The 19,851-nt window shown below is 38.8% G+C and overlaps 1 protein-coding gene across 1 annotated transcript in view; it reads right to left on the bottom strand.

The window, feature by feature from the left end:
- Window positions 1-19,851, bottom strand: part of LOC122797756 (transient receptor potential cation channel subfamily A member 1-like) — a 1,191,690-nt gene that overhangs the window by 694,059 nt on the left and 477,780 nt on the right. The window contains exon 9 of the mRNA XM_044066280.1: window positions 12,398-12,446. Coding sequence (XP_043922215.1) covers window positions 12,398-12,446 — 49 coding nt within the window. The remainder of the gene's footprint in view (window positions 1-12,397; window positions 12,447-19,851) is intronic.

Genomic DNA, 19,851 nt, shown 5'->3' with positions numbered 1-19,851 from the left:
CCAGAATAGAGCCTTGAGGGACTCCGAGGGTCACTGGCTGGAGGGATGATATTTTGTTTTGCCAGAGAACTGCTTGTTGCCTATTGCTAAGGTAGGATCTGAACCATTTAATAGTCAGATGATCAAAGGCAAGGGATTCAAGAGTGTTGATGAGAAGGGCATGGTTGACCATGTCAAAAGCCTTTGAGAGGTCAATAAATAGAGCAGATGAGAGGATATTGTTATTGCGGTTTCTGTTGATGGTATCTATAAAAGATAGTAGAGCAGTTGTGGTACTATGTGATGGCCTAAAGCCATGTTGGCAGTTTGCTATTATGTTATGTTGAGATAAATGATGTAGTACTTGTTGGTAAATGCATTTTTCCATTATTTTAGATAGAGGAGATAATAGAGCTATTGGTCTGTAGTTAGATTAACCATTTGAATTGTCGCCTTTATGAAGGGGAATAATATGGGAGATTTTCCAAATGTCAGGAATGGTTCCTTCTTTAATGGTTCTGTTAATGAGGATGGATACAGGGTATGCTGTTACCTTAGCTGCCTTTTGCAGGTATTCTGATGGTATTTGTTCAGCAGAAGGGGTACTAGGTTTAAGTTTTTGGATGATTTTACAGATGAAAGTAGTAGAGATGGGTTGCAGTTTAAAAGTTGGTAGAGAAGATGATCTGGTAGTGTGAGGGCTTAAGTTATCGGGGATTAGTTGACTAGCTAGAGATTGAATGGTCTCTGTAAAGAAGGTATTGAATGAATTGGCAGTTTGAAGGGGAGTATTAGGATCAGTGCCAAGAGGGGTAGGTGTGTGAGAGTGTCCTGGGGAAAGGAGTTTGTTTATACTGGACCAAAACTTTTGGGGATTATTTTGATGAGTTTGCTGTAACTTACAGTAATAGTTCTTTTTGTCCATTAGAATTGCCTTTTTACTGCAATTTCTCAGTTCCCTGAAGTGATGTTGATCAGAGATATTTTTGTTAGCCCTTCACTTAGCCCAGGATTTGTTTCTTAGTAGAATTTGTTGTCTAGTTTCTTTAGAGAGCCAGGGGGCTGGTTTGGATTTCATACGGATAGACCGTATAGGTGCATGCTTATCCAAGATGGATAAAAACGCAGAGTTTAGATATTTTATAGCTTCAAGTGGTAGAGTTTTTAAGGGGTTCCAGTTACAGGCACTGAGATCATTTTGGAATGATTCTAGGTTGAAGTGTTTATTGGAACGTACAGTCCTAAAAGTAGAGGGTTTAGGCAAATCTTGTTTTTGTTTAATAATGTAAGTTAAAGCATGATCACTTAAATCATCTGGGAGAGTGCCTACCTTATAGGCATATTCATGTCTGTTTATAAGTATCTAGTCTAAGGTACTCTCTTTATTGTTTGGTTTGTTGATTCTGGTTGTGGAGGTGATTGTTTGAGTAAAGCCATGGAGGTTAATGTGAGAGGTGGGGTTGTCTGCATTAACACTTTTCCAGTCAGTATTAAAATCAACTAGTATTACTGTTTCTTGGGGGTAAGCTGAGGATATCCAGTTTAGTATACCTTCGATTATGCTGATGTTATTGCCAGGTGGTAGGTAGATACAGATAATATATAAAGCTTTATTTGGGTTCATTTGGAGTTTGGTGGCCAGGATTTCAGCATTGCTATCATGAGGTGGGTTACATGGTAATGTGGAGATATGGAATCCATCTTTGAATAGAACTGCTACACCCCCTCCCTTTTGTCGTATTCGGTCATGTCTAACTATGTTATATCCTTGGGGGGTAACTAAGTTGTCTTTGGTTCCTGGTTTTAATCAAGTTTCTGTCAGGCAAAGGATATCAAAGGAGTGAGTATCTAAAAGGGCATGGAGATGGGCTACTTTATTGTTAAGACTGCGGATATTCAGATGTCCTATTAAGAGTGAGTAGGGGAGTTTAGGTTGGGTAGTTAGGGTAGCAGGATTGGCTGGGCCAGGGTTAGGGTGGATATCCCCATCTAGTAAGGAGGGGTTTTATTTGTAAGTTATATTTTAGAAAAAATAGATATTTATCTTTTTTTTATTGTAAGATTGTTATATTTAAAGTGGGAGAGTCGGTGGTATTTGGGTGATAGGTGGGAGTGGAAGTGATATTGGTCAGATTGCAAGTGAGTATAGAGGTGTATATAGCTGTTTGTTTTTGAGAGTGATTAAAATAGTAATGGTGCTGTTTTTCGAAGGAAGTGAGGAGGTAGGTAGAGGTGAGGATAGTAGTAAGTATAGCTAGGAATATTGGATTCATTGGAGTTGAAGTCATATTTACTGAGATTGGTTATAAGAAGAGTTAGACAGCAGGTTAAAGTTTTATAAAAGAAAGGATAAGGTGGATGTAGATAGGGGGAATTAGTTCTGGTTAGTTATTAGAAGAGGGGTATGGTAAAGCTATCGAAGGAGTGGTGTGTTATAGTATGAGTGATGAGTAAGGGTGAGCCTAATTGGTATAATTGGGGGGTAAGTGTGATTGGATGATAGAGGAAGAGGGAGTGGCTTAGGAGGTTTAAGTTTAGGAGCAGTGGGGGTGGGTGGGAGCAGTGGGGGTGGGTGGAATATGGGGTAGGGTAGGGTAGGGGAGCGGAGTGAGCCCGTAGGGCAAACTAATATAGACCCAAAATAAGTTATGCTGAAGGAAAAAAATGCAGTGTTCACCCACTCTAGTGATATTTATCCTTTTCCCATTTTTTCCACTGTTATATTGATGACAGCCAATAGTAAATCCAGAATTAGCCTGATCCAAATAGGACTTATTTTTTAGCCCTGACGGAAAAGTAATAAAGATAGCATAAGTGTAATGCAGTCCATGAAGCTCTGTGATTGTGCTCAAATATCAGTTAAAAAATGTCCTGGTTCAGTGCTACTCTAGTGTGAGACCCAATCTTGGCTTCACTTAGAAAGGTGCTTAACAAGCACCATATACATGCTGTTAAGGTCACATCTGGTGTTACGCTCTGACAGTGCAGACCAGTAAACAACCACAGAAGAACATGAAATGGCTTCATTTCAGTTTCATTTCTGCCTGCTTTCAGGAGTATTACAGCCACTCAAAATGTATTTAGGAACCAAATGCTTCCCTTCCATAGGAAATACGTAATGATACCTCCCGCTGTCTGACAGTTCTTTCCAACTGCTTTACCAGCTTTCAAAGCTATCAAAACAATTCTTGTGTGTATTTTTCTGTTATTTTTTTCTGTAATCGTGAGAACATGTACTACAATGAATATTAATGGATCTCTGATTATAACAATATTAAGTCTTCTCGGCAAGGATGCCAAGCTTCACCTCTCGAGAAAATTTCTCTGTAGCCATGGCTCAAATTCAAATACATAGTAATTGGATACCCAATCATAATCCACTATCTTATCTCATTACAATCAGTTGACACCTGTAGGGGTTTCTTCAGTTGCATCCTACTAACTCCTCTAGGTGTCAATTATTGCTAATTCATATTTGCATTCATAATTTCAAAACCATTTTACATACATTGTATTAAAAGACTTCATCTTAAAGCTTACACAATGGCAAATATGACTGTGTTGATTTTTGACCTGTCTAGTGCAGGTAAAGAGATATTAATTGCTGCTCATATAATTATTTATGTTGTCATAAATGCCATGCTTTTCTAAATAATTCAACAACAAAGTAGGAAAGACAGAACTACTTGTCTTCATATGAAATCTCTTAGCTGGATGAACAAAATACTCCTAACAGCATGTGTGCAGCTTGAGTAATTGCAGAGATATTGTTAAGTTGTTTACAAAATATAAAAATGTAATAGTTATTTTACTGCGACTTATAAAATCCATTTTAAACCCTAGAACCTAAAGGATACTACCACTATAAATATAGTTTTTGCTGAAGAGTTTGCCATTTAAACTTCTTTAGTAACCACTATAGTTCCAGAGATATGAATATTTGTTTGAAATATCAGGACATAATTTTATTCTAACAAAAAGCTTAAGCCTTGCCTTTTGGAAGTTACACTGCAAATTTCTAGAGTTCCACTGGAGGGAATGAGATGGACTAAGGCAATAAATTACTGAAGCCGGGAGATCTTTATTAATATTAATTTCATAGAAACTGGAAGCTTGCAAGGAAGCACTTTGTGTGTAAGAAATTAGAAAGAAAACAACTTATTACATAACACAAGGCAGACTTGTCCCGTTCCCCTTCAATAAACACAACACACTGAATGACATTTGATGACCTTTATTAAAACTTCCATAACAACTTTGATTACCAAAGTTTGTTAAATATACAAGACATAGTGTAGTCGATTCTAAACACAGCATAAACATCTTTACAATGTTAATCAGGACAGGGTACCTGCTCATCCTGCCCCAGTAAGCAGTGCCCATATCTTTGCTCACTTTACTTATAAACATCCATATAATGTTAACCAGGACAGCATACCTGCTCATCCTGCCCAGTAAGCAGCGTCCATACCTTTGCTCACTTACTTTACTTATAAACCAAACCTTCTTATAATATTAATCAGGACAGCATACCTGCTCATCCTACCCAGTAAACAGCATCCATACCTTTGCTCACTTACTAAACCATTCACTGAATTACCTTCAAACCAAATAAGCAGCATCCTTACCTTCGCTCTCTTCTCTATTCAACAAAAACTCCTTGAAATGCACCACCAAACAACAGAGGGGGAACAGAAGAGGGCAAGCCTGTCCCTCTTCTCTGCCCAGAATAAAATAACCACAATCCCACTAATCCGCCAACAAAAAAGGGAGGGTGGGAGGGTAGCAATTTCATGCCAAAATGTGATTATTTACCCAGCTACACTCATCTAAATCCCTTAAGCTCCTCCCACCCTTATCTCATTTCCTTCCAGTCAACCCTCCCACCGTTTAACCCTTTCACCTCCCCAACCCATTGAACTCCCATTAATATTAACCTAACACCCCCTTGAAGATGCCCCAGGACAACTTGGCTTGTGCCAAGCCTCATTTGTCCCTGTCCTCTTCAATAAACACAACACTCCGAATGACATTTGATAACCTTTATTAAAACTTCCATAACATAACTTGATTACCAAAATTTGTTAAATACAACAAGACATAGTGTAGTTGATTCTAAACACAGCATAAACATCTTTACAATATTAATCAAGACAGCTTACCTGCTCATCTTGCACCAGTAAGCAGTGCCCACACCTTTGCTCACTTTACTTATAAACATCCTTATAATGTTAACCAGGACAGCATACCTGCTCATCCTGTCAAGTAAGCAGCGTCCATACCTTTGCTCACTTACTTTACTTATAAACCAAACCTCCTTATAATATTAATCAGGACAGCATACCTGCTCATCCGACCCAGTAAGCAGTGGCCATACCTTTGCTCACTTAATAAACCATTCACTGAATTAACTTCAAACCAAATAAGCAGTGTCCTTACCTTCGCTTGCTTATCTATTCAACAAAACTCTTTGAAATGCACCACCAGACACCAGAGAGGGAACAGAAGATGGCAAGCCTGTCCCTCTTCTCCACCACCAGCCTGACCAGGATGTTCCCCCTCACCAACAACTTCTATCAGCTAAACACCCTTAGGGGATAAGGCCAAACATCATTCAGTGTACAATAATTACCTGGACATTACCAGCCCCTGGCAATTACCTAATGCTTACCAAAGCATCACCTGCCACTGGAGCAAAAATACTCCACCCCAACCACCAAAATAAAAGCAATTGCATATCATCCTATATGCCACAGTCAAAACCAAACTATACCATACCCTATGCCACATGGTCGAAAGAAGGTTAGTGACATGCCAACCCCATCCCGCATGTATAAATTAAACCATATCTTTTTCTCCTTCAAGTACAATAAATCCACCCACACTTCCATGAAAGGCAATGTCCATTGTGACCATCTTCCTCATGGATCTGGATCTGTAAAAGAAAAGAAACTGTAAATTCACTGCAACAAAACAACATCTACCACATCTTAACCTGCATGCTATCAGGGGGACCCAAGTCAGCGTTCTTCATTGTAATTATGACTTAGGAATCTCACTTACCTGAAGCTGACTAGTTCATTAAAAGCTTAGAGCTATTAGCCTATCAAATATCCCCACTCCTGAAATTGGTGCCGCTTCTTCCACCAGTAAAACCCCAAACTACCTCTAAGCAAATATCATACCCTGCTATAACTTGCTCACAACATACCCCATTTCCCAAAACCTGCTTAAAAGACTGCCTGTATAACTCCTTGAACACAAATCTGCACCTAACCAAAAAGTCTGAAACCCTGACCCTGTCAACTGTAGCATATCCCAGTAGCCTATACAGCTCTGAATGTGCAATAGGGAACAATCTACTCCAAAACTTAATGATCTAACACTAAGGGCCAGAAAACCCAAACCCGTTAAACTAACTCCTGAAGTCCCAATTCCTGAACTCCCAATCCCAACAATGAAGTACTCTACATACCTTCCTTTAATCCCCCCAATTCACTCCTTGCCAAATGGCAATCAGGCCACCATCCAAATTAGTAAATTACCATACATCTATCCCTTGTGAAAATACAAAATTTACCGCTAAATCCTCCCTGACCAACTGGAATGTCATGCCCTGTGTGCAAGCCTGAACCAAATAACACAACTTGTCCACCAGTGTACTACACCCTGAAGGCTGCAACACAAATTGACCCAGCTAACACACCTACCATATACTTGACTTATAAAGCTGCCCCCAGAGTCCTGCAGCAAGCGTCTGGTCCTGCTAACTCAGCCTGACCACCAAAAAAACCATACCACAGTCGTATCAAACCAGAAATATGCCCTATTCCGTCAGACTTCCCCCACACTGTCATTATGTGCCTTCAGTTCTCATATCCCAACAGTCCACCCATGCTATCACCACAAATCCCAGCCCCTACTTGGGACCTAACCTAACAAAATCCCACACACCTAAGTCCTTTCACATGTCCACACAGTACCCTCCATATCAAAAACAGTCCCTCCATATCAGCACAGTCAAAGCTAGGCATGAGGAGGTTAACAGCCCAACTCAAACCCCCCAATGGTATCAATACTTGTGGATGTTCAACCAGTCACCAACTTTCTTACAGCCTTGATAATCACCTGATAAGACCACCTCCTTCAAACCACTGACCAATCCGAAGGCTGAGTGGGCACCATCTTCGCCCTCCTTGCCTAACAAGTCACCAGCCAAAACCATCATAGACATACCATCTGCAAAGACAAACAAGTGTAAATCATCTGAAATTCACAACATATTAACCACAACCTACCAACTCAAATATATACACAGTAATTATCGCCTTCCCGAACTCCGAATAATAAAATTATCAGTTTAACATTACCTTTCCTGAAGGGTATGAAGCATGATGCTCACATGTCTGTCAATTTCCGACATAACCCCCCTTGCCCCAGCCAGAGCAAGTCCTTCCATCCCACCACAATTCCATGATGTAGTGACTTTAGTCTTTAGATCATCCCAGTGACCTGGCATGTGACGAACTGCCAAACAGACAAGCAGCTGCATCACTCTCATCCCCCCCCCAAGCAAGAAATCCAGTCAAATTACACAACATCAGGAAAAAAACGCAAAAACATGGGATGGCCTGGAAAACAGCCAAGCCCGAGTGGCCATGCACCAGTGCTAACTGCCAAAAGGCCTCACCGACCAGGCCCCAAATGTCAACACTGCACCTTCCGATCAGGCACTCAAATGCAGAGGTTTTTTTTTTGTCTCTCTTTCTCCCCCTGCAACATGGCCAACACATCAAGAATACCAGCAAGCAACCCAGCAGCCAACTACCACTTCCAGTTGGAACAATAAGACCACCTCTTCCAAATCCAATATTACTCCCTTGTACCCATGTCCTCCCTTTAATGGTTAAGTGACAACTCGCATATACAGTGAGCTGTAAGCCCACAAAACCCATACATTGTCCATGCCCATCTGGTAGAATCAGCCTAGCTATAACAGGTCGCAAGCCAATAGCCCTTCACCACAAGGCTCTTCTAAGCCAGCAGATCACTTCTCCTAACCCACCTAGAGCCGTATAGCATAACACCCGCTCTGCCCTACCTTCTCAATAATGAGTGCTGCAAGGGTTGATAACTAATAAGACAGTAAATACTGCCTGCATTTTGATATACCACAGCATGCCTCTGTAATTTGCATTGCACCAAATCCCTTCACCATCTTGATGCTCCCAATACATTGTGGAGCGCACTTCATTGATGTACCCTTACCACCAAACAGTTCAGCCATGCAAAACACCCATGCCACCTAACAATGTGTGCCAGTGCAACCAAACATCCAACGAGCCATACAAGGCCCTACCGGAAAGAAAAAAATATGCCAACCACCACTGAAAGCACTCCAAAATGCTACCCACTCTCAGACTCTTATACAACAAATTCTACAAGACCCATATCAACATAATGCACAATGATATTTACCCATCAATTCATTTACTTAACAAACAAGATAGTTATTGTTTCAGCAGAGCCTAAATTTCAGGAAAGAATTGCAGAAAGTAAAACTATACTCCCCAAGCTGAGTAACTGTATAAAAATACCACAAAAAGAAGACAGCACCATATAACCAGACAAGAAAACAAGGAGATTGTCAACACTCCGGCAAAACAGATACACCATTCACCAATATATATACTAATTGTGAACTATTATTCAATTACACATGTAAGGTTAAGTGTTTTTGTACACTATTTTTTTTTTTTATTGGTTGTTCTACAAATGAGTAAACTGAATAGTATTGCAGCAGAATCCATACAGCATTACTGTACTCTCAAAGTAACCAGTACTGTCTGCCTGCATCACTTAACACACATTAGCACACATTAAAACACCATCTGCATGGTCTCTAGGCAGAGACGCATGAGCAGAAACAGTGCCTCATAGCCTGTGGAAACTCACGGGGAACCCCAAAGCAATGCCATCAACTAAACAACTGAGGGAAAGAAAAACCCTGAAAACCCACCCAAGGGAAGTCTGGACACAAACCTCAACACTGCAAATTCCCCCTCAACAAACAAACAGTCACACCCTGCAGCCCCCACATCATCATCAGTGAAGCAAAGGTGATGGTACAGAACTCTAGGCAGTTTGGTCACTCCACTTCCTGAAGACAGACCCACCATACAGTTCCCCTGCAAGGCTAAGTGCATCCTGCATGTCAGTCCAAAGTGCACCAACCCCTCCCCCCAAAACCAAAGTGCTTCCAGTGAAAGTACCAAATCTTTAGAACAGCAGCAAGTGTGGAACTCCATATACCAGAACAGAACCAGTGAGGAACACAGGGCACAATCCACTCACACCAATACCGAAAGAGTAAAAGCAATCAGATCACTACATTCTGTGAAAACCATTCTCCTTCGTGCATCTGATCACCTCCCTCAGATTCCGGACTCCCTTGAACACACCCACAAATCAGCAAGTGACTTCAAGCTCATCATGCATCACAAACAGAATTTAATTACTTTAGATCCTGTGGCAAACCATGTTGCTTACTGTTGTTCCTCAACAATTTCCCAAGTGGTAATTGGACAGCAAGCGTGAATTCAACAAAATTTCAATAGCTTTACCTGTTACCTGCACAAAGGAAGCTGCACCCAACAGTAAAAGCTGACCACATTGAAAACCCTAACCTACATCGATGCTCATACCTGGTACAACTGACTTAAGCATATCAGAGGAAGTAAAGCTCTGTGGTGCTTTCACAGAGCTGCTAAACAAAATATATATTCCGCATCATCTTAAATTTGAATTTGTACTCACTTATTCAGTTACTGATGATTTCCTGTCTTTAACATCTGAGTAGTTTATCTGGATGGATACTATTAAAATGTACCATTAAGTGATAATGCCCCATTCCACTGGCAATTTGCCGCAATGTGCATGCGCAGGGCAGCCGTTAGTCTCCCTTACTCAAAAACCTGCAAAAAGCCCCTTGCAGCTATGAGATTGCTAAACAGATCTACTACAGAATTGAGAAAGGCACAACAAAATGAAAAGGACAACACCAAGAAAACATCATCTCTCACAGCTCCCCCTTTGTGTATCATCTTTTTCCTTTTTATTTATTTATTTTTTATGAGCCCTAAGTAGACTGCGTATTTGCATTGTCCCTACTGTCACAGAGGTGCTGTCAAGTCCGCGAAAGCAGTAACACACATTAGAGAAGGGCCAACACTGCAACCAGGAAAACTTTCACCATGAAACTTACCTCCTGTAACGGAGGTGAAACTGAACAGAAGCATAGTGATACCAAACTTCAGTCCCAAGAACCAGATCCAGTACACCTGCTGCTCTCCCTAGGTTAGCGAACCAACTTAACTCAGCCAAAGTTTCCACTATTAAAGATAGCAATCAGTAGCCCCCCCCCCAATAATAGATTTGCATTAACATCCGTCTCCTAACAGATAGCCTAGTAACCCTACCCTACCTAAACAACCGACACCCCATATACTAGAACGGCTGATACCATGAACCAAAGCTGTCCTTTTCTAATAATCAGCCCCATTGGGAAGGAATACTCTGGTTACTAGCCCCACAGACAGCCATCCCAAAGGAGCTCCCCACCGGTTTAAACTACCCCCCCCTCAGTCCTCATTGCTGACCCAGCAACAAACATGTATGTGTGTGTGTGTGTGTGTGTGTGTGTGTGTGTGTGTGTGTGTGTGTGTGTGTGTGTGTGTGTGTGTGTGTGTGTATCTATATATATGTGTATATATATATATATATATATATATATATATATATATATATATATATATGTGTGTGTATTACTACTATCAACGTGCATTATTGAACATTACTCACCTCTCCCATAGTCAACTATTCTAAGGCCTACCTGACCAGTAGATCGTCATGGACGAAAACCTGCTGTAGCATAGCAAGTTCACTCCAAAATGTGATTACTTACCCAGCTACACTCATCTAAATCCCTTAAGCTCCTCCCATCCTTATCTCATTTCCTTCCAGTCAACCCTCCCACCGTTTAACCCTTTCACCTCCCCAACCCAATGAACTCCCATTAATATCAACCTAACACCCCCTTGAAGATGCCCCAGGACAACTTGGCTAGTGCCAAGCCTCATTTATTACACTTTTAGAAATCCAAGCCAGTAAGTCAGTTAACAAATATCTGTCAGAAAAAGGTGAGGCTACAGAGCTGAGCACAACTAACAACCACTATAAAGACTAGGAGGGGAATGCACTAAAGAACAGGAGATGTGTTCATTACTTTTTTATTTTGCTGAACTGTGATGTATAATTTCAATAGTACAATGTGGAAGTGTTAACAAGCACTGTACAGAATTCCAGGATGTCTCTATGCAAATAAAATGGGAATGAGGTAACCTTTGAAACTCAGGGGCAATCAGAAAGGGTGAAAGGCATGAGTGAATGGAATATAGATAGACTATGTCCACAGAGGTATGATTCAGAGACAGAGATCAAGACATTGTAGCAGGGCATAGCTGCCACAAAGAGCATGCATGAGCTGAGTAGTGAGTGAGATTGTGAAGAAGGTTAAAGGTGAATTCACCTGCTTAGTTTAATTCTACTGCATTTGACATTAACTTCATCGAATGACTGAAGAATTGGTAAGGATATCCTGGCAAACAGCTATGTTTTGCCTGCAGAAAATGTTTGAAGCTTATTGTTCTACCTGTAAAATGTGAGGAACAATCTAGACACTTTAGACTGTACCTGGAAAATGCACTGTGGAACATCTTACACAAATGCTGCTCTATTGGTCTCCATGGAGTCATTGGAGCATTTGGCAGTTTGTTTTCATCTGATTTGTAAGGAGTGACAACTTGAAATAGTGCATTCACAATGAGGTAGTATATAGTTCTCTGTTATAGTTTAGCAGGTGAAAACTGTTTGACTGACCCTGCCTTGTAAGTAAGCAAAGAAACTGAAAGCCAGCTGTAAACAAATGTTATTTATGGCATCTGACAAACAGCTGTCGTATTTGGATATGATTTGAATTTTAATTAAAACGTTTTTGAAGTTGCATGTTCATTTAATTTATAGTCAGGTTGATGCCTTCTGAAAATGTATCTATGAGTTTTGAGTTAAAACAGCAAATCAAAATGCAACAATGTGTCATAGATAATTTTACCAAAGTTTATCCACATTTCTCTTTTGAACCAATCGAACATGTTGTGTTTTATTGCAACTAAATAGCAATAAATGGTAAAAATCTTAAACAATTCAGCTGTATAGCTTTCACATAATACTTGCCTCAGTGAAGAAGGAAATTAAATATTTTATTGTGAAAGACGATTTTATATGTATTTAACCTGGTATAGTCTTGATATCTGTGTAGAGATAAGCACACAAGTTCTCATACAAACAGTTAAATATTTACCTTTGAAATTAAATATTCTGCCAAGTCTTGGTGATCAAATATTGCAGCCCTATGGAAAACAATAATTAAATTATCAGCTGCTATATAATACAAAGTCATCAAACAGAAACAGAACTTGAAATGCATCACAACAAGGAATAACATGACTTGAAGCTGTCTTTTAAGCATGTGAACATTTCCACATGGATATCATGTATAACAATGAACGTACAACCATTTCTGAGAAGTATCATGTTCAGCACATTAAAAATGTAAAGTGTTCATAGAAATAGACACGAGTGTTGTTGAATGTGGCACAATGAAAATAATGCGATACTTATGCTTGAAGATATAAGGCCAGATTCCTACACACCTACACTATGTGTACATGGTATGTAGTCAAGGACATTTCTACCACATTTTTTGTGCTGTCTGTTCACCCAGAAATGTTATACTAAGTATACATGTAGTCCACACATTGTGGTAACCTTTACAAATCCCTCTTAATATTTAAGGCTACAAGAAAATCAGTAGGAAAACTAAAATTATGAAGAAGAAGGTAGGAGTTATGCTTACGTTGTCTATTCACTCAGAATGATGTACACTTAGTGTACATTTCGTGTAGGTGTTCATGAATCCAGCCCATCAGTTAACTATTACTTATAATGAATACTCTTGTGAAATACTCATACTTTCACATGTCTATAACAGACTTAGATCACAGAAACATACCTCTCAATCTCTTAACCCAAGAAATCTGGACAAAACCAAAAATAATTGGGGGGGGGGTTAAAGGCCAAAATATAGGGACAGATTTTAAATATTGTTTTTTTAAATGTAGAAAGTTGCTACAATAACAGGTTTTGTGTTAGCATGCATTTTCTGAAGGATATGAAGTCTGAAGCTAAAATGTATGTCATTATTTCATTACTTCATTCCTCAATAGTTTCCCAGAAAAATACAAATTTTGCGAGGAACAGACTTACAATATGAGGCAAAAATCTGGACATTCTGTGAAAATTTGGGCAGTTGAGAGGTATGACAGAAAAGGTCAGTTACTTTCAGTGTGGATTTTGCAGCCTTATATATTATGTAAAGCTGCATGTAACAGTCTGAGAAAAAAAAACAGCACATTATTATTTTATTTTCCGTTTTTTGTTACATGGAATAATGCAGAAAGATAGCTATCTATGTGGGAAAAGGAATCATGAAAATCAGAAGACATTAAGCCCATAAATGCTCACAGTTCAGTCATTCCTGAGTTAAATAATTTGGAACTTTGAACCCAAATTACTTGCCAGTGGCTAAAGGTAATAGGAAAATGAAATAAGACTCCATGAATCCATAGGCAGTTTGTATCTGTTTACCCTAGCAGAAGCAGTAAGTGTGTGGGCTGATAGAGCTGAAAGAAAACTAATAAATGAGTACTTTCAGAAATTAAAGGGACTTATTCTGATATGTCAACTTTTTACAAGTGTGAATTTGCATGTGTATCTGATTTAATGTAAGGTAGATGCCTCCTGAAAAATGTAGAGTTAAAACAGCAGATCAGAATGTAACAGTATATCATGCATAATTTGACCAAGGTTTATTTACATTTCATTTTGGTCTAAACAGCAGGCTACTGGCATTTAGGCAATACTTAATGGATTTCCATCTTCACCAAGTACTCAAAACAGAGTATACCAAGTTCAATATGGCAGACATTTTACACAGATATAATAGAGCCATAGACTATACAAGGCAAATGGGCCCAGTGGACATGTATACCTTGATAGTAATCACCTTAGATTTTATCCCCTTTTTCAAGGAGCAACAAGCCAGTCATACCAACAGTGTATTTGTGGTTTCTCATTCAGCTAACTCCTTTCTGAAAGAAAAAAGTGTGCTGCCTTGCTTAATTTAGAGTGGAAGTTATTCTAGAGAAGGAAATAATCATTGCATGATGAATCTGTATCTCCACAGCATCCTTCTTTATTTGCTGAAGTAAGTTTAGATGTCTGGTTCTAGTAGTTATAGAAAGTTAGCATGACAGAAACCTGTGGACATCATATCTGGAAATTACTGCAATCGTCTGTGACACTTTAAGAAGCAATGGAGGAATTGTAGCATGTACACTTCTGCAACCAGCAAGCCACCTAAGTACTGTGTTAGAACCGTGATATCGAATCAGAATCCTAAGGCATTGTTGCTAATTTCCTATACTTGTAAACTTGAGCATTCACAAATTATTACTTTTTTAATTGCACTGCTTCCAAGACAAATAACACATACTACATATATGGTGTACTGAAAAAGGCTGAAACCAAAATGCAAAAAGTGCAGTATTGTCACATTTTGTTAAAAAGACTCTTAACCTCAAGTTACAATATAGCCAGTACCCTACTCCAAGTTGATATGGGCATCAGAGATCTTGGCACCTTGGTTAATGACTCCTTCTCCTTAGTCCACTATGTAGCACCAGTAGTTAGGAATGTCTGCTGTTCAGCACAACTCATAATTAAAGGTACCACTTCCACATCAAAGAACTTATTATCCATCTGTATTCTGCTCTAATTTGTCCAATTACTAAATTATGAGGCCTCCATTGGTATATACATATCCAGGCACATCACATAATTAGAAAGGCCCAGCAGACCTAAGTGCTAGTGACCCTTGGCTACCAAGATATGTTTGAAGTCCGATCTCTGTACTTGGTCTCTTATAGACTCTTACATGATGCTCTATGTCTTCCATTCTGTACCATTTCATTAAGGACCTAACCCTCACTAGCATCTCTATGAGACAAACAGCTCCAGGAACACTAGAACTAGGATTTGATTCTCACTTAACATATAAATAAAACACACTGGAGAGTCACATTTATTATCCAATGTTTACCCAGTCTATGGAATAAACTGCACTTACATATTTAACCAAGTGAGAAGACTAGCATATGCAAATTTATCCCTGTCCTGACCTACTTTGCCCTTCTAGAAGCTGAAGGTACATCATAAGGTCGGGTATCTGCAAGGGTCAAATGATCTTATGACTTATGTGCTTTGTAATTCCTATGATCCCATGATCTCATGAAACAAATGGGCATAGTCCTAATTATTTCCTGTTGGAAACCAAGGTAAAATTCTGTCAATAATTCCTTACGTAAGTCTTAGCAAATACAAGCAAATAAAAAATGAATTACTGTATTCAAAGAAAGTTGATGCTTAATTAACACTTGAAGCTAAACGACTCAATAAAAATTCACATAAAAATATTATCTCAATATTTTCATGTGCTGTGACGAAAGGAATTCAAGCTATAGGGCTTGTGACATATGATTCCTAAACAGTCTCACATTGTCAGAATCAGAATCAGACTTTATGATTTTTTTTGTAAGAGTGAATTTAGTACAATAATGACATCAAAGCACCTTAACTTTTATCAGCCAGGGGAACTACCATGGGGATATGCCTACACCAGAGATCATAAGTGGGGAACACATAAGTGACCGTCCTCCCTATTTAGATGAGCATGGCTATCCATCTCTGCTATATTGCAATTTGTGTCTTGGCCACCTGGGTCATAGTTAGGGCTTTATCCATCTATGCTTTGGTACTTGTCAGAGTAAGTATACACACACACACACACACACACACACACACACACACACACACACACACACACACACACATACACATGCACACCTGCAAATACACATGTATGTGGAGGGTGCCAACCTCCCCATCAAAGGTCTAATGCTTTTAGGTATGCCAAAGAATTTTATGTCACTTTTATATTTCAGTGATTGCACTTTTACAGAGTTTTGGGGCTAGCATTGAAGAGTCTTGAAATTCTGATTGGGCGCCAGTTGCCAGCATAAATTTGACATCACTGCTTCAGTAAAGACTATCTGAAGATTTCAGAAAAAGAAAAAAAAAATCAGAAACCATAATTTATACCTGATACTCAACTTTCACCCAAAGGGAAATGGATGGGGTGTAGACATCTGGACCAAAAAGATAGTGCAAATATCTAGTCCAATTCCTAAAGGAGTGGCCAAAAATATTAGACTTATTTCTCACAATATACAGCCTAATGTTACCAAATCACTTCTAAAATCTCACCATCATGTAGCAATGTATATGTGTGGGTCCTGTTTCACCTCAAAATCCCTCCATTTTAAGATACTATTCCAAGACAAATCTCCTCCAGTTAAATGGTGGCCTAATGAAATTCGGACACCTTCCTAACTCAGATAGCGCTGCTTTACGCACATCAGTTTTCACAGATTATACTCCCACTTCTAAACTAGCACCGAGGCCTCATTCCCCATAAGATATAAATATAGCACCAAATGTTAAAACAGACCCATTTGGTGAAACCCTCTATCAACAAACTATACAGTAAAAGGAAGAAACTCCTAGACCTAAAAGCAAATTTAACACACAATCAGCTAAAGAAAAGTTCAACATGATCAACAAAGAACTTAAAACAAAATCAAAACCTCAAAAAGCAAGGGGGATTGCAAATCAGCACCCATGCTAGAGATAACCATAAAGCCTTCTTCATCTGTGTCAGGCACCTAAGAAATACTAACCCACAGTACCCTTAGATAATACAAAATAACATCACATATGAACCCTGAGGATATTACAAACATATTAGAGAACAAATTCAGCTCAAGTTAGCCACCCAAATGTCCCCCAAATTATTCCCAGCATATTAACATGACTATACCACCACACCAAATCACCTCCAAGCAAGTCCTTGGTGTTCTCTTCAAGGCTAACATTACTAGATACATGTACTCACACAATGTGCAGGGCTGTCTTTTTGTCAGCATCAAATGTTGCCTGTCTGACTCCTTATCTATTCAATCCCAGCCCCTCTGCTCAATTCATGCCAGGAGTATGGAGGACTACTTTTGCTATCCCACTCCACAAAGGTGACACCATGACTGACCTGGACAACTTTTAGACCTATCGGCCTCACCATCCTTATCTGTAAGACAATGGAGTGCATCATTATAGACCTTAGAAATAAGGACATAGGCAATCTTCAAATCCTGGACCTTAAGCAATATGGGTTTGTTAGAAGCAGATCCTGCCTTTTAAACCTGGTGGACTTTTCTGAACAAGTGAATAAGATATTAAACTTGGGTAAGCCAGTGCACACTGCACACCTAGATTTGGTTAAAGCCTTTGATAACATTGCACACTCAGTTATCAGTGATAAATTAATTTAATTAAATGTAAACCCCTATGTTACCTAAAAGATCACAAACTTAGATGACCTACCTTCAGCAGGGCCTAATTCATGCTAGCAAGAAGTGCTTGAACCATGGCCTCAAACTAAATGTCAGAAAATGCAGCATTGTCTCCTTTGGCAAACCTGGGTACTTTTGCTCCTATCACATAGTTGATACCTCCCATAAAAATTGCCTTGATCATTAGGGACTCATTCATCCTCTTTACCAATGAACTATCCTTTGACGCCCATGTTTCCACTGTTGTTAGTAAATATTTTTATTTTGCTACACTACTCACCAGGGGCATATCTTCTAGATCCAAGGAAGTCATCAACTTCCTCTACTCCTTCTTTGTCAGACCAGTAACAGAATATAATGTCCCCTTTAATAATATGTAATTGGCTAGGCATATAACCCAGCTCAAAAAATTACAGTGTTTTCCTAAAAGAAAAACAAAATCAAGTGCATGATCTTCTTGAGTCACTCTTGTTGCCTTAACTGGAGCTCACTGTTTTCCATTTCCTAGTAAATTTTGACAGTAGATATCTAACTTGCTTACAGAGCCAGAAAAGATTTGGTCATATGCAACATCTTTCACATGTGCAAAACTAATACCACCCTAAACACCCATTCTAGAGACCTAAACTACCAGTAAAATATAAATAGGTCTTGTTTGCAGGATAGCTGCCTTTGACAGAGAATACCTTTTAATGGGATAAACTTCCCAAAGAAGTAAATCAGAGTAACTCCATGACTTTTGTTAAGTGCAACAGAGAAAACTGGAACAGCAGTCATAAGGACACCCCTAGTATGGCCTCTCTAGCTATTATGAAAGGTTACAAATACTAAGTCAAGATTTAGTATTAATTCGTGTTTAGGAAAATTGGTGAGACCTTTGACTAGTCTGCAAATGGTCCACTGGATCAACAATCTAGTATGAACCTATAGTGAAAGGAAACAGCTGATTGAGTTCCTCTACTATTCTTCGTAAGTGCAGGTGATGACTGAAACAGAACAATTTGTTTTGTATCTACAAAAACAATATAGGAGTCTATCAATCTGGCACATCAGGGGATTTGTTTGCAAAACAAAATGTAGTCTAGGCACCCAGTATAGATCAAGCCACCAAAGACCAATATTCTTATCTACTATGTAGGGTATGGTAAGGGGGGGGGGGAATAATGGACACCCTTGCACCTGTGTCAGCATGGAAAGACAGGAAACCCATACTCTTAAAGTACTAAAAACACACAGGCTAATATGCAAATAAAAGCACAATTAATTAAAAAATAAATATCTAAGCCAATCATGTTAAAAGTTTAGCACATACATCTTATTCACCTACAAACACTTTATCATGACATGTTTTACTACTAGTCATAGATTTAAATACGGTAATGGAATTGTCAAATGATCTACTTTGACCAAGAGAAGCAGATACATCTTTATAAGGTTCGAGTTAAAAACAAAGTTTAAAGGTACTCTATGAATAATTGTGTAAGATGTATACAATATATAAGGGAATAAAGCAAAATTCATATTGCATCTTGGCTCTTTGACAAATAAATATTTAATAAAATACAATGGGAAAACACACTCAATACTTCTGGCAACACTGAGACCTGGGCATGCATTTCATTAAGCTTAACTAGTCACTCACATTCCTTCTTTTATAAAAATATTATCCAGAAATCATGGTGTCAGAAGATAAATGTATACCCTGCATGACTCATGTTAACAACATTTAGTGTTTTTATTTGTTACTGTAAGCCTAGGCTTCCATTTAGTCACATGAACTGTTTACATACATATCCTGTAAAGCCTGTTTTATAGAGTGACTTCACTTTATTACTTTTATTTGGTATACAATTCACATAACTTTCTTCATTAATCCAACAGCTCATGAAATTTAAAATAACAATTACAACAGACAGTAGTTAAATAGCCTTTCAAGACTTTACTATAAACAACCAGAGTAACACTATAGACCTTAAAAAATAAATTGTTGTATTGTTGCTTACATACATAGTATGCTGGTACAGTTCAAGGAGAACACAAACTGCTTTTTGAATGGTTTTGATAGGGACTGTGTACATTTCCAGCTACAGGTAGAAAACAATTCAGTTAAAGCCAATGGTAGCATTTTGTGATAATCATTTCTGAGTTTTCCCTTCATAGACCTATCACATTGTAATAGAACTTTAAAAGTGCCAGTTAGATTTGATTGTTCCTCCACTGGGGTTGTTTA

Source organism: Protopterus annectens, chromosome 3.part1 (genome assembly GCF_019279795.1).
Source record: "Protopterus annectens isolate FY-2018-M chromosome 3.part1, PAN1.0, whole genome shotgun sequence".
NCBI classification, from domain to species: domain Eukaryota; kingdom Metazoa; phylum Chordata; order Ceratodontiformes; family Protopteridae; genus Protopterus; species Protopterus annectens.
Note: the sequence above shows the minus strand (reverse complement) of the source record. Positions and strands in the feature narration are given on the sequence as shown.